The sequence below is a fragment of the Oncorhynchus mykiss genome, chromosome 5, assembly GCF_057628025.1.
Source record: "Oncorhynchus mykiss isolate SJ-2025 chromosome 5, ASM5762802v1, whole genome shotgun sequence".
Classification (NCBI taxonomy): domain Eukaryota; kingdom Metazoa; phylum Chordata; class Actinopteri; order Salmoniformes; family Salmonidae; genus Oncorhynchus; species Oncorhynchus mykiss.
Window position 1 is genome coordinate 10,032,731 of NC_143026.1, and position 15,251 is coordinate 10,047,981.

The 15,251-nt window shown below is 42.3% G+C and overlaps 1 protein-coding gene and 1 non-coding gene across 3 annotated transcripts in view; both read left to right on the top strand.

The window, feature by feature from the left end:
• chd1 (chromodomain helicase DNA binding protein 1) overlaps nt 1–14,872 on the top strand; it is a 37,028-nt gene extending 22,156 nt beyond the window's left edge. For both annotated transcript variants that reach the window (XM_036976723.2, XM_090233667.1), the window contains exons 20-37: nt 631–779; nt 1,448–1,544; nt 1,973–2,068; nt 2,403–2,579; nt 2,868–3,028; nt 3,243–3,284; nt 3,381–3,514; nt 4,074–4,212; nt 5,230–5,380; nt 6,748–6,870; nt 8,817–8,954; nt 9,388–9,639; nt 10,513–10,641; nt 10,748–10,926; nt 12,030–12,129; nt 12,307–12,358; nt 12,554–12,794; nt 13,047–14,872. In XM_036976723.2, coding sequence (XP_036832618.1) covers nt 631–779; nt 1,448–1,544; nt 1,973–2,068; nt 2,403–2,579; nt 2,868–3,028; nt 3,243–3,284; nt 3,381–3,514; nt 4,074–4,212; nt 5,230–5,380; nt 6,748–6,870; nt 8,817–8,954; nt 9,388–9,639; nt 10,513–10,641; nt 10,748–10,926; nt 12,030–12,129; nt 12,307–12,358; nt 12,554–12,794; nt 13,047–13,413 — 2,727 coding nt within the window. In that variant the 3' untranslated portion in view covers nt 13,414–14,872. The remainder of the gene's footprint in view (nt 1–630; nt 780–1,447; nt 1,545–1,972; nt 2,069–2,402; nt 2,580–2,867; nt 3,029–3,242; nt 3,285–3,380; nt 3,515–4,073; nt 4,213–5,229; nt 5,381–6,747; nt 6,871–8,816; nt 8,955–9,387; nt 9,640–10,512; nt 10,642–10,747; nt 10,927–12,029; nt 12,130–12,306; nt 12,359–12,553; nt 12,795–13,046) is intronic.
• LOC118964779 (small nucleolar RNA ACA64) lies at nt 9,185–9,312 on the top strand. Its single transcript, XR_005051972.1, has one exon. It is a non-coding gene; the product is annotated as a small nucleolar RNA ACA64 (small nucleolar RNA).
• Nucleotides 14,873–15,251: the final 379 nt, after the last annotated feature.

Here is a 15,251-nt window from a genome sequence, read left to right on the forward strand (position 1 = left end):
CTGTGATTTGATGATAAATTAACAGGCACCGCATTGATTATTTTCAACGCAGGACAAGCTATTTAACCTAGTAATATCATCAATCATGTGTAATTTGATGTTTTTTTTACAAGATAAGTTTAATGCTAGCTAGCAACTTACCTTGGCTCCTTGCTGCTCTCGCGTAACAGGTGGTCAGCCTGCAGCGCAGTTTCCTCGTGGATTGCAATGTAATTGGCCATAATTGGCGTCAAAAAATGCCGATTACCAATTATGAAAACTTGAAATCGGCCCTGCCGATTAATCGGCCGACATGTAGTGTATATTGATGTATACAGGGCTCATCTGTAAAATAGACCTTGGTCTCAGCATGACTCACTGTGAAAAGAAAATAATTATAATAGAAAACAGGCCGTTGTTCGCACAACACGCATTGTCAAGTTCTATTGATACCCAATGACCGCAGGCACTAGACCAAGATACATGGTCATATGAGTCCATGTTGTATTGAGTAGTTTTGTAAAGCTATTGCTGTTAATCTCCTCTGATTTTTGTCATTCACCCTATATCCTGAACAAACATGCTTTCCCCGTCTATAATAAAGCATTACATAGTTGTGAACATCCAACATGAGACCTGTATGTCTCCCAGGTGAACATCTACCGCCTGGTGACTAAGAGCTCGGTGGAGGAGGAGATCATTGAGCGGGCCAAGAAGAAGATGGTGCTGGACCATCTAGTCATCCAGAGGATGGACACCACGGGCAAGACGGTCCTCCACACCGGCACCGCCCCCTCCAGGTACACAAATACACACTGAAAACACACTCGCATCTCTAGGTGCTTACACACAGGCAAGAGCCCACAAACTCACGCGAGAACACATGCAAGCGCACTTACTCTTTACACATTTTTTAATTTTTAGTTATTTAGCACTCTTTTATCCAGAGCGACTTACAGGAGCAATTGGGGTTAAGTGCCTTGCTCAAGGGAACGTCAACATAAATTTCACATAGTCGGCTTGGGGATTCAAACCGACGACCTCTCGGTTACTGGCCCAACGCTCTTAACCACTAGGCTACATGCTGCTTTATACGCACATAGCCAGTTACACCTTACACTCTCAACTACATCAACAAAACGCATACTTCCTCAGTGTGCTTAGTCTCTTACAAACACACACCCTATAGCTACCCTCTAGATGCTTACTCACAAACACACACCCTATAGCTACCCTCTAGATGCTTACTCACAAACACACACCCTATAGCTACCCTCTAGATGCTTACTCACAAACACACACCCTATAGCTACCCTCTAGATGCTTACTCACAAACACACACCCTATAGCTACCTTCTAGATGCTTACTCACAAATACACACACCATCCTTCTGAGGTGTTCACGGTCATGCACACACATCCCTGCAAGGTTTTTTGTGTTCTCATTTGGAACTTCCATCACTTGCAGTGCCACTCCGTTCAACAAGGAGGAGCTGTCGGCCATTTTGAAGTTTGGTGCCGAGGAGCTGTTCAAGGAGCAGGAGGGGGAGGAGCAGGAGCCTCAGGTTTGTCACTCACCTCATCACTATCACGATACTATGTTACACATTTTTTTGTGACAAAAAAGGACACAAAGCAGACTAAACTTTAAAAACCTGCTTAATTTAAAATAGTTATATAATGGGGGAGGGGTAAACAAATGTGACTGGATGGAAAAATAAGGCTGTTTGTTTTCAACAAGATATGAATTCTGCTTCATGTTTTGTTTACTTGCCATGATACTGATATCCTGACAACCCTAATCCTTATCATTGTAGGTCCAAACTGTGGTACTTTGCAGTTCCTATTAATCTTTCATGTTGCATTTGTTCTGATGTAGACCTATATTGTCCCTGTGTGTCTGATGTTGGTTGACAAATTCAGGTTCCCCTCTGTGGATCGGTGAAGTTAATACATTTTTCATAAACTGACTTTTCGGGTTTCACTTTGGCAGGATATGGACATCGACGATATCCTGAAGAGAGCCGAGACCAGAGAGAATGACCCCGGCCCCTCCACTGTTGGAGAGGAGCTGCTCTCACAGTTCAAGGTATTTATCAAGTTCAACGCAAGTAAAGGCTTTTAAAAAAATAACCACTAATGGAAAGAAAGGCACTAGTAAGAATTAAAATAAGTACAATAGTGTGTTTAATTTTTTTATTATGTAAACGTAAAGGGCAAAATTTCTGGACATCGATTAAGTTTAGTCCTGGACCAAAAAATATTTATGAATATTCTCCATTTACCATGCTATTTCTAGTCCAGGACTAGGCTAAATCGGTGTCCGGGAAACGGGCCCTAATAAGAGTAAAACAAATCAAATGATAAGTCAATCCGCTGAGCCTCTGTGACCTCTCGACCTAACTCTGACCCCTCCCTGCCAGGTGGCCAACTTCTCCATGATGGAGGAGGAGGAGATCGTCATGGATTCTGAGCGCCACCATCGGGGCTGGGATGACATCATCCCCGAGGAGCAGCGGCGGCGGATGGAGGAGGAGGAGAGGCAGAAAGAGCTGGAGGAGATCTACCTGCTGCCCCGCATGAGGAACTGTGCCAAACAGGTTAGCTTGGGGGCACTCCCTCCTCTCTCACACGCACACACAGCAGTACTCTCCAATGCAGAGTTTGGGTTTATCAATGAATCATAACAGTAATGCCAGATTTTTTTTCTAAATGCTTCCGTCTTAGAATTGTAATAGACTGGTAGCTTTCTTTGTCTTCTGAACTAATATGTTGTGCCGAACAGTTCCGCCCCTGTCAGTGGAGGATGTGCTGCGGGTTCCATTGAAACCCTCAGAGAACATGGTTCTCATTCTAATAATACATTGTTGTTTGATATGTGGTTCCAGGTCAACTTTAACGGCAGTGAGAGCCGGCGTAGTAGAAACAGACGGTATTCCGGCTCCGACAGCGACTCCGTCTCGGATCGCAAGAGGCCCAAGAAACGAGGACGACCTCGGACCATTCCACGAGAAAACATCAAGGGCTTCAGCGATGCTGAGATACGAAGGTAAGCACTACACATGAGATGCATCCCAAATGGCACCCGATTCCCTTAGTAGCACTATAGGGATTTGGGGAACATTTTGGGATACACGTGATGTTGTTAAATGTCATCTATCCTGTGGGAAAAGTCCCCCCCCCAATACCTTTTGGGGATGTAGAAAATGCACTCACTTCCATTACCTCGACTTTGCCTCACAACTTTCTCTTTTCCTACATAGATTTATCAAAAGCTACAAAAAGTTTGGTGGACCACTTGAAAGGTAACTGCAGGCAAAAACTACGAAATGTGGTTTAAGTTATTTGACAACTTTTGTCAACATGCTATTTGACCAACCAAAAAAATCAACCTCTTTCAGACTGGATGCTATTGCCCGTGATGCCGAACTAGTGGACAAGTCTGAACATGACCTGAAGCGTCTGGCGGAGACGGTTCACAACGGCTGTCTGAAGACTCTCCGGGAGAACCCCTGTGGACCAGAGAAGACGTCAGGTACTTCAGTGTTTGACTTGTACTGAAATAGGTGCCGATACTCATTTTGGGTGTTTTATATTTAGGTGCAGCAGCTCCACAATACATTTGAGCTAATATTCTATAAAAGGAACAGGGGCTCAAACAGTTTAGAATTTGAGGTGCTGGTACTCAGCTCCGGTTAGCACCTGCCCAAGTCGAACACTGGGTACTTTCCACTTGTCTTTTGTCTGTCTGTCTCTATCCATCCTTCCCTCCCAATATATTCATCTCTCTTTCCAGTCCATCTCTATCCATCCTTCCATCCCAATATATTCATCTCTTTCCAGTCCATCTCTATCCATCCTTCCATCCCAATATATTCATCTCTTTCCAGTCCATCTCTATCCATCCTTCCATCCCAATATATTCATCTCTTTCCAGTCCATCTCTATCCATCCCAATATATTCATCTCTCTTTCCAGTCCATCTCTATCCATCCATCTCTCTCCTGCTAATCCAAACAATGTCAAAATCCACTGTTAAGTTGCTCAATAAGTGTCTGTCACTGGTTTTAAACCTCTCTCTGCCTCACCACCAGGAGGCAGAAGAGGGAAAGTGAAAGGCCCTACGTTCAGGATCTCGGGAGTCCAGGTGAACGCCAAGCTGGTGATCTCCCACGAGGAGGAGCTGGCGCCGCTCCACAAAGCCATTCCTGCCGACCCCGATGAGAGGAAGAGGTCTGTCTACATTCGGTCTCATACCTCAAACTTGGGTTACGTCCCAAATGGCTCCCTTAATTCCCTATTTAGTGCACTACTTTTGACCAGGGTCCATTTGGAACAAAGCCATGCTGCTTTTACTCAACTCCTCCATCACACAACAGTTAATTGTTTCAAGTTTTACACTCTCATAGCAGCCAATACAAACAGAAATCCCTTGGCATAACAAATAGCATAGGCCCATCTAAATCCACACCATGTATTAAATAGCATAGGCCCATCTAAATCCACACCGTGTATTAAATAGCATAGACCCATCTAAATCCACACCATGTATTAAATAGCATAGGCCCATCTAAATCCACACCGTGTATTAAATAGCATAGGCCCATCTAAATCCACACCATGTATTAAATAGCATAGGCCCATCTAAATCCACACCATGTATTATATAGCATAGGGCAGGGGTCTTCAACATTTTCTTGCCCAGGGACCCACTTCCTGGCAAACTGGTGACCCAGGAACCCCCATCATACATTAGCAAAAAATAGCCTATTGACTGTTTTTTTCCCAAAGCGTTCTATATTTCATGTTCTCCAGTGAGTCTAATTGGCTTCAATTAGTATAATTTGCTCAATATTAGGAGTTGACGTCATTAGAAATAACATTCTCCTCTTTTCTAATGCAGGTATGTAATAAAATAAAAACAATTAAAGGTGGTTTATTCTGTTGCTAACACTATTCATGAACATTTCAATACAAATAAGAAATCTTATTTTATATTTTTGCGGACCCCCTGCAGTACCTAGGTGTCTGCGAATCCCCGGTTGAAAACCCCTGGCATAGGCCTATCTAAATCCACAACATTTATTTATTCATTAAAGGGCAGACATGACTTTCACAATGTTGTAAGAACTATGAAACCAATCTGTACTTACAATGTAAATATGATTGTTGCATACCTAGTTTTAGGACCAATTAATATAAAATGAAACTTTCTACTCTTACTGAATCCAAACCCTTCTCTTTTCTTAGGTACACAATTCCATGCCACTCCAAGGCAGCACACTTTGACATTGATTGGGGCAAGGAGGACGACTCTAGCCTGCTCATAGGAATCTACGAGTATGGTTACGGCAGCTGGGAAATGATTAAAATGGACCCTGACCTCAACCTGACACATAAGGTGAGTCTGAATAAATTACATGTATGTGCACCACAGTTTTTATATTACTATAACTACTACTACTACCACTACAACTACTACTACTACTACTACCACTACTACCACTACTAACATCACTACCACTACCACTACTACTACCATCACTACTACCATCACTACTACTACTACCACTACTAACGTCACTACTACTACTACTACTACTACTACTACTACTACTACTACTACTACTACTACTACTACTACCACTACTACCACTATAACTACTACTACTACCACTACTACCACTACAACTACTACTACTACTACCACTACTAACATCACTACCACTACCACTACTACTACTACTACTATACTACTACTACTACTACTACTACTACTACCATCACTACTACTACCACTACTACCACAACTACTACTACCACTACTAACACAACTACTACTACCACTACTACTACTACTACTACTACTACCATCACCACTACTACTACTACTACTACCACTACTACCACTATAACTACTACTACTACCACTACTACCACTATAACTACTACTACTACCACTACTACCACTACAACTACTACTACTACTACCATCACTACCACTACCACTACTACTACCATCACTACTACTACCACTACTACTACTACTACCACTATAACTACTACTACTACCACTACTACCACTACAACTACTACTACTACTACCATCACTACCACTACCACTACTACTACCATCACTACTACTACAACTACTACTACTACTAACATCACTACCACTACCACTACTACTACCACCACTACTACTACTACTACTACTACTACTACTACTACTACTACTACTACCATCACTACTACTACCACTACTACTACTACTACTACTACCATCACCACTACTACTACTACTACTACCACTACTACCACTATAACTACTACTACTACCACTACTACCACTACAACTACTACTACTACTACCACCATCACTACCACTACCACTACTACTACCATCACTACTACTACCACTACTACTACCATCACTACTACTACCACTACTACCATCACTACTACTACTACCACTACTAACGTCACTACTACTACTACTACCATCACTACTACTATACCTACTACCACAACTACTACTACCACTACTAACGTCACTACTACTACTACCACTACTACTACTACCATCACTACTACTACCATCACTACTACTATACCTACTACCACAACTACTACTACCATCACTACTACTACTACTACCATCACTACTACTACTACAACTACTACTACCATCAGTACTACTACTACTAGGTAAGAGCTTTTGTGTTATAGTTGTATTCATTTACACATCTGTTCCTTTGTGTGAACCAGCTCCTACCAGACGACCCTGACAAGAAGCCGCAGGCCAAGCAACTGCAGACGAGAGCAGACTATCTTATCAAATTACTGAGCAAGGACCTGGCCAAAAAGGAAGCACAGAGGCAAGCAGGGACGGTACGTGTCCATAACTGGCTGGATCACACTCTTCACACACTATTATGTTGCCACGCCCACTTGACCCAATTCCTGATCTAACGTAATTGTATTCCTCCTCCCAGCCCATTCACGAACAAGAAAATATGAATTACTTTTGTCAAAACTATTTAAATAATGTGCCCAAAAAATTGAAAGTTGTGTTAGTTCTTTCTAGAGGAAAATAATTGAAAAAAACGTATGCTTGTTTTTACTTAGTATAAGCACTCGGAAGCCCACGTTCGTTAGCATTCTCATAGCTTTTGACTGGCGTCATTGGCTAGTTAGCATATTAGACTGTATCAAATGGTCGTAAGGCTGTATCCCTTTTTTTAATCAAAGTTCAATGCATAAAATGGTAAATGTTAGACAACATCCATTTTTTATTATTATTATTTTTTTTACCTTTATTTAACTAGGCAAGTCAGTTAAGAACAAATTCTTATTTTCAATGACGGCCTAGGAACAGTGGGTTAACTGCCTGTTCAAGGGCAGAACGACAGAGTAGTATAAGCTCGGGGATTTGAACTTGCAACCTTTCGGTTACTAGTCCAACACTCTAACCACTAGGCTACCCTGCCGCCCCGAATCAATGACCGAAACCACGCCGAGAACATTTTATGGAGATAACATTAGGATAAATGCTAGCTGTTGTGCCACAAAGCTAACAACGCCAGTCAAAGCCAAAGAGAATGTGGGCTTCCGGAGTGCTTATACTGCATAAAAACAAACTTGTTCAATATTTTCCTCAACATAGAACAAACATACCTTTCATGTTATGTGCACGGTATTTAAGTTTTTGGCAAATTTTATTTAATTTTTAACAATATTTTGCTTGTTTGAATGGACCCGGAAAGGAGGAAAACAATTGCAACAAATTGGATGTGCCCTTGTTGTTGCCAGGCGTCATAAGGTGAATACACAGTCTGTGTGCTTTAGTACATCTCCTTTTCCATTGGCAGTTCCTCTGCAATAAGATGATGAATTCCTCTGTCTGCATTCCTAGCTATATGCAGGTGAGGTGTTGTGTAGTGTTTCATTTAGTCTCAAATTTACACCTTAAGAAGTCCACAGTTCAAGTTAGTCTGGGATTCTCAAAACAAAGCGGCAGCCTTGCCACTTGTTTTGGTAAGCAGATGGGGGATGAAAGCGAGGGAATTGAAGCTTTTTAAATTCATAGACCATGCTCAAGATACAATAACTGACAGTCCAGTCCAACGAGCTGCACGATACAAGACTGCGGTCTCCAACGGAGTACCTGCGCTTATGCTCTGGTGCCCTTCACTCTGCAGCAATGTGATAGCTGCAAGACAAACAGTGGAGAAGTGTAGCCTTGTGCTTCACGTTCTTAGTTGTTGCGGAAGTCGGACAATATTCTGTTTTAACTTTGCATCGCTGACTATCAAGTCCAAAAATGTATGTACCAATCCCAGACCAGCTTTAAGGAATGTTGTTGATCTCGTGGGTGCTGCCATTTGATCAGAGCAGAGCAGAGACCTCTTTTGGTCTCTTTGTCATGTCTGGTCTGTATGACAGAGTGTCAGTTCCTCCTAATAACGTGAAGAGTTGAGTGGTTTTAGTTGGTGTCAAAAACAAGAAGTTAGTCATGACAAACTGTCTGCAGTTTTATCGTCAACAACGTGTCAAGTGTCTCTGAAAAGGCTATGGTGGGAGAAAAAAATATATTATATAAATAGTATTACATATTTTATATATGTATGGACCAATGATTGAGCTTGCTTTGGCCATCAGAGAATCCAAATCCAAGTGTGGCAAATATAATCACCAGGAGGATGATTAATTACTCATTTTAAACATCCAATTGTGACATTGACAAGTCCAAAACCCAGCACACATTCTATTTCAAGGGCCCATGTGTTTTTTCAATTTGTTGTAAAGAATGATTAAGTCCCTTTTTGTTGTTGTAGGCCAATTGGAGGAAGAGGAAACCGAGGAGTAAGAAGACCAAAGCTGTGAAGCCAGCCAAGGTGGACGAAGTGGTGAAGAGTCCGTCCTCTACGCCCCACTCAGACAAGTCCTCCGAGGACGAGATTGAGGAGGAAAAGGTATGTGGAATGATCAGCTTCCTCTCCCCCAATCCTAACCTTAGCCATTAGTGGGGAAAATGCCAAACTGAACCGAGATCGGCATCTAGGGGCAACTTTACCCTATTCCAATTATGATCGGAGACTCCTTATGGCTCTGGATAGTAGACAAGGGATCCCTTAATTAAATAACAACGAGTAACAGATCAAATTAACCCCAGTAATCAGTCAGCTAAACTCAATGTATGGGCCCAGTCTGAAAATAACCTTGGATATATCAGTTGTCAAGGGAGAGAGAACTGGGCCGACAGTACTGTGGTACGTTAAGCTTATTGCCTGCTCTGTATAGCAGTGTGATTAAACCCATGTGCCCACAAGCATACGTATAGAATTCAGTTAAGGTAATCTTGCATCGAGGCTGTCAAGCTATTCTAACCATCTCTCCACCTCCCAGGAGGTGGTCCCGGTAAAGCTGCCACCCAGAAGGGGTCGAACGGAGCGCGTGGTGGTGAAGGAGGAGCCTGAGCCAGAGGAGGAGCCTGAGCCAGAGGAGGAGAAGGAGCCCAAAGAAAGGGAGATGAAGAAAGAGGTTAAAAAGGAGAAGAAAGAAGAGAGCCGCGAGGTGAAAGAGAAGGACCTGAAAGAGAAGAAAGAAACCAAGCCCGTGGATCCAGTACATGAACAGGAAGAGGTCACAGGGGAGAAGGTAAGATAGTTTTGACTAGATGGGATACAGCTTCTGTAAGATTGTTTGTAGCTGGTTAGGAAAATTGATTTAAGGTTTGGAAGGGGTTTGGGCTTAGATAAAATGCATTTGATGTTCATTTGACAGTGTTTCCTCTAGGTTTTTTTTTTCAGTGGCGGTGGCTAAGGGTGGGGTAGTGGGCGTGGCCAATTTTAAAAATGTTGACGCCCTACTCTTGACTGCATAGACACTGTTGCTGTTTAAAGCAAATGTCCTGCAATTCTACACATGTTGTCATAGCCTTTGACATGTTTGCTATCTGAGTGACTCAAACATATTACAATAAAAATCAATGGGGGGGGGACACCTGTCACCTGTCACATTTATGTACTCCCTGACTCTCTAGTTTTTATTTTGGTGATTGTTAATTCTCAAAGATGATCTTATTTAAAAATGTATATATATAACTCCATTATCTTTTCTATTTACTTTATCTGGTTTTGGTCATTTTAAGTCAAAAATAAATATTTAAGTAAAATATATATATATTGGAGTGGCGGCAACAATTTAACAGTCTGCTGCTGCTAAATGAATATAGAGGAAACACTGACAAAGCTGTATCCCTTCTAGACAAGACCAGGTAAGACCTCACCACATTGTGAATAGTTGAAGTGCAGTTCGTTGCACTGCAAATATGATAAATGTATTAGCACTAAAGTCAAGGTTGGTCACTTGTATTTTTTCCGTGTGTGGTGTTAACACATTTTTGTGCCCTATTAGTCATTTATTGTGCTTTATTGTGTTAAGCATGTAGGATCTTTGGTGTCTTATTTCCAAGGTTTATAATGTCTCTGCGTGGCATCTTATTAATTGTGACTGTTTTCTTTCCTACAGCCGAGCGAGGTGAAGACTGAGGTACGGGAGAAGGTGAAGAAAACTTGTGACACTCCGGTCCACATCACAGCAGGGGGAGAGAACATCTCGGAGGAGTCGGAGGAACTGGACCAGAAGACCTTCAGTGTGGTAAGTCACACACAAGTCTGCTCAGTGAGTCGGGACGGTAACAAAATACTGTCTTACCAATTTTTGGCCCTCCATTAACCGTGTATATCCTGTCTGTGTCCCTCAGTGTAAGGAGAGGATGCGACCGGTCAAGGCGGCCCTGAAGCAGCTGGACCGTCCGGAGAAGGGCCTGTCGGAACGCGAGCAGCTGGAGCACACGCGCCAGTGCCTCATCAAGATCGGAGACCACATCACCGAGTGTCTGAAGGAGTACTCCAACCCCGAGCAGATCAAACAGTGGAGAAAGTAATGCGCCTGATATTTTTTCACATTCAGCGTTTTGTTACAATCAATTTGCGGATTTTAAGATCCAGCTCTCTGAAATACGTGGTACTGTTATTTACCCGTGGTAAATGTAAGCAATAAGGCACGGGGGGGTGTGGTATATGGCTGTTCCTGGATACAGCCCTTAGCCGTGGTATATTAACCATATACCACAAACCCCAGAGGTGCCTTATTGCTATTATAAACTGGTTACCAACGTAATTTGAGCAGTAAAAATACATGCTCCGTCATACCCGCAGTATACAGTCTGATATACCATGTCTGTCAGCCAATCAGCATTCAGGGCAACAACCACCCAGTTTATAATGTCTGATATACCATGATTGTTGAATACTCGTTCTGATTGGCTTGAAGGGCATTCTAGAGGGTGCATTATTTCCCTATGACACACAGTATATTTACACGGTACAATTCAATGGCTGTAGTTCATTCTTACATGTTTCAGCTGCTTTTGAACACAAAAGTCGAATTGAAAACATTATTGGCATTGTGGAATTTGATTTGGCAAACTAGGACTGATTTGGTCTGTTTGGTTACCAAGGCAACTCCTGTAGCTGTCTAGTGAACTTGTTAGCTACTTCAGTGGATGTTGAACACATTTTTACCTGCAAATGAACACATTTCAGCGGTAATTGTGTTAAATTATAGCCAAAAAGGGATAATTAACTTGGGGCTCTATGCGTTCTAGCGTGTTGTGGAACAAACCTTCCACGTTGTGCATTATTTTCCAGAAAACGCATAGCCCCTCGTTGATTGTCCTTTACAGATTCACACAGGCTGGAATGCTTTTTTATAAATACAAACAACATTGAAGATCATCCCATCCTTGGGGATGGCCTTGGCAAACTGACAGAATGTTAATTTCCTGATTAGAAGTTTTGTAACGTTTCATAACACTGGGGTTATGGAAACAGAGCTCAGGGCATGTGGATTTATGTCCTTTACCAATCCAACTGAGCTGGTTATGTACCTTTGACTGCATTCATACCGTTACTTTGTTATGGGGCTCGTTGTATCAATGACCAGTGTTGACTTAAATCACTTTTTCCCCCCCTTATCTCCAGAAACCTGTGGATATTTGTTTCAAAATTTACAGAATTTGATGCAAGAAAATTGCATAAACTGTATAAGCACGCAATCAAGAAAAGACAAGAGAACGCTCAGGTATGTATAAGCCCTGATGGAAGAGTTGCTGTTCCAGCATGTCGGGGATATGAAAATACAATTCAATCACTTCATAAAGGCTTAACTGGGCAATAAAGTGATACAAATATAGATTGCATTTCTTATCTTTCCAAATATAATTTTAATGGCAGTGTTTTATGCTGATCTGTTTTACAGGCAGCAGATGGGATCACTAGCACTGTAAATACCCATGGCTTTAAACATGCAGGTATGAACTCTCACCATTTTAGTCTGTTTGTTCACCATCTTGGACTAGTTTCTCTTTTTTTGGGGGGGGGTCGTCATCTTAATGACCACGTTAAATGAGGGATACATAAAACAAATATTAATGAACAATGAGAAAAGCAAGTGTGTGTGTGTGGCCTTATTAATCCCGGTTCTTCTTCCCGTCCTCTTGGCCCAGACATCGAGAGGCTGAAGGACAACTCTCACCACGACGACAGCAGCAGGGACAGCTACAGCTCTGAAAGGCATCACTCGGCGTCGCGCTACCATGAGGACCGCGACAGCCGGGACAGGCACACCTCCGACCCCTACAGTAGGATGTCGGGGAGCGGGGGGGACTCCAGGAAGAGACCCTACTCGGCCTTCAGCAATGGCAAAGACCACAGAGACCACTACAGGTCAGACCGGCAGGACAGCAGGTAAGACCAACTATATACTCTTAAAGGCTTCCCCCTATTTGTGGTAAATGGTTCTTTTCAAGTTTGTGCCAATTCAGGGCATTTTCATTATTGTTCTACTGATTAGGTTTTGGGGCGTTATTTCTAGAATCTAGTGCAACTCGATGCTTAATAAATTGGTCCCATTGTGGATCAAACAATTCTGTACCTAATAATTTCTGTATATTGGTTTTCTGTGCTGGTCAGTCTTGCTCACGGTGTCCTCTTCATCAGATACTACAGCGACAGTAAGCACAGGAAGGTGGACGAGCACCGGTCAGGCCGAGACGGACGGATGGACGGCAAGGAGCGCTCCCACTCAGACCACCGCTCCCATTCCGAACACCACTCGGGCTCCGACTACTCATCGGGCCACCACAAGTCGTCATCGCGAAGTGACTCCTACCGCTACCACGCAGACTGGCAGATGGACCAACGGGCATCGGCCAGCGGTCCCCGTTCGCCGCGTGACCAACGCTCGCCACGCGACCAGCGCTCGCCTTACGACGGACGCTCGCCGTTAGGCCATCGGTCGCCCTTCGAGTACTCGTCAGACCACAAGAGCACGCCGGAGCAGATCTGGAGCAGCCGCAAGACATAACCGCCAGCGTCGGCCTGGGCTGGAGGAGCTAGCCTAGCGGGGAGAGTATCAGCCATAGACATGCGTTGAACACAGGAAATGCCTTATGGGGACTGTGGAAGTAAACAAAGCTGTACTACGCACTGTATCTGTGGTGTCCTAACTCCAACGGTGGACCACGTCCCAGGAACGATGGCGGTGGGAGCGGGTTGGCAGACAAATTGCATATTTTTGTATTTAAGAGTTAAAAGCTGTGCCATCGGTGTCGCAGCATAGTTTCTTTTATTATTTTTATAAAATGGACGCCTTTTTTTACTCCAACGGACACAAATACCCTCGAGTGCTGTCTCACCAACCCACGACACTGGATCCTGCTATTGACTGTTTGTCTCTCTCACGTTTTAATGTGGTTTTCACGTTTATTTAAAGAAGTGTTTAAATCAAGAAGAAAAGTAACGTTTATGTATTTCTCTCATAATCATGCTAAGAGTGGATGTAAGGGTCTCGTCAAAAAGCAGTCTGAATGACTTGGGCTCACCTTCCAAAGTACCTCGTTTACAGTGTTTCTAGTGACCACCTTGACGATCTGTTTTTCTTTTTTGCATCATGCTTTAATTATTTAATTTCTGCCTCCGCTGTAAAATAACCAGGATTTTTTTTGTGAGCAATTTAAAATGTCCCTTTTCACGAATTATACTACTGTAAATTATTGTAAAATAGTAAATCAATGGGCTTTTTTCTTCTCAGGCTCTTTTGGGTTTGTTATTACAACTCTTACCTTTCCCCATCAACTCAGGCTTTTTTGTCCGTTTTAAATGTCAGTTTCGTACAACACTTAACTTTAATGATAAATGCTATTCAGAATAACTTTGGTAAACGGGGAAATATTCTATTAGTTCATTATTCCCCTAGAGCAGGGGTACTCAACTCTTCGCCTACCTAGGTCCAGAGCCTGCTGGCTTTCTGTTCTACCTGATAATTAATTGCACCCACCTGGTGTCCCAGGTCTAAATCAGTCCCTGATTAGAGGAGAAGAATGAAAAAAAGCAGTGAACTAGCTTGGAGGTCCAGAGTTGAGTTTGAGGGCTCTAGAGCAACTTCTTTGTTTATTTGTTTATTTTGTGAATTCTGTTGTGAATACATGTTGGAATAGACGAGTTGAAAGCTCAAGTTTTACTCAGACATGTCGTGGAAAACCAGGAGGGGTCTATCAAATACAATACGCCTGTAAGATCTCAAATAAACTAGTCTTTTTACAGAAATCATTTTTTCTTTTTTTTTTTAACATAGGCAATAATGTCAAATCTTCTATGCAGCCAAGTGTATTTCTGGTGAACAGCCGGAGTGAAGCTGCTGTTACAGTTCAGTTGTACATAGATTTTTTTCTCTATATTTCAAAATGAATTTACACTGAAAATGCATGGATTTTTAAGATCATTGTTTTATATAGTTTATAAAGTCATTAAACTCAATCACTGTACTCACTTGTAATCTGGAATGGTCTTCGTGTTGGTGCAGATGTCACAATACTGGAATTCTGGATTATGTCCTGTAACAGTGGTCCCCAGTTTTTTACAATGGATTAAACTATGACCCAGAATCCATCTTTCCCTCAACCGATTTAAGAGACAATATACCAGGACAGCATAAAAGCTGTGGTTATGCTATCTCTAGCTACAGGAGGCATGCCTGTAAGTTTTTTAAATAGCTCATTCACCCAAATAACAAATTACTTTTTTGGTAACTTACTATGAGAAAATACAATCCACAAGTTGGTTGTTTACCTAGCTACTGTCACCAACAGTTAACTTTTAGCATTTTCTAACTGATAAACAATAAGAGGTCAAAGTACCTGATAT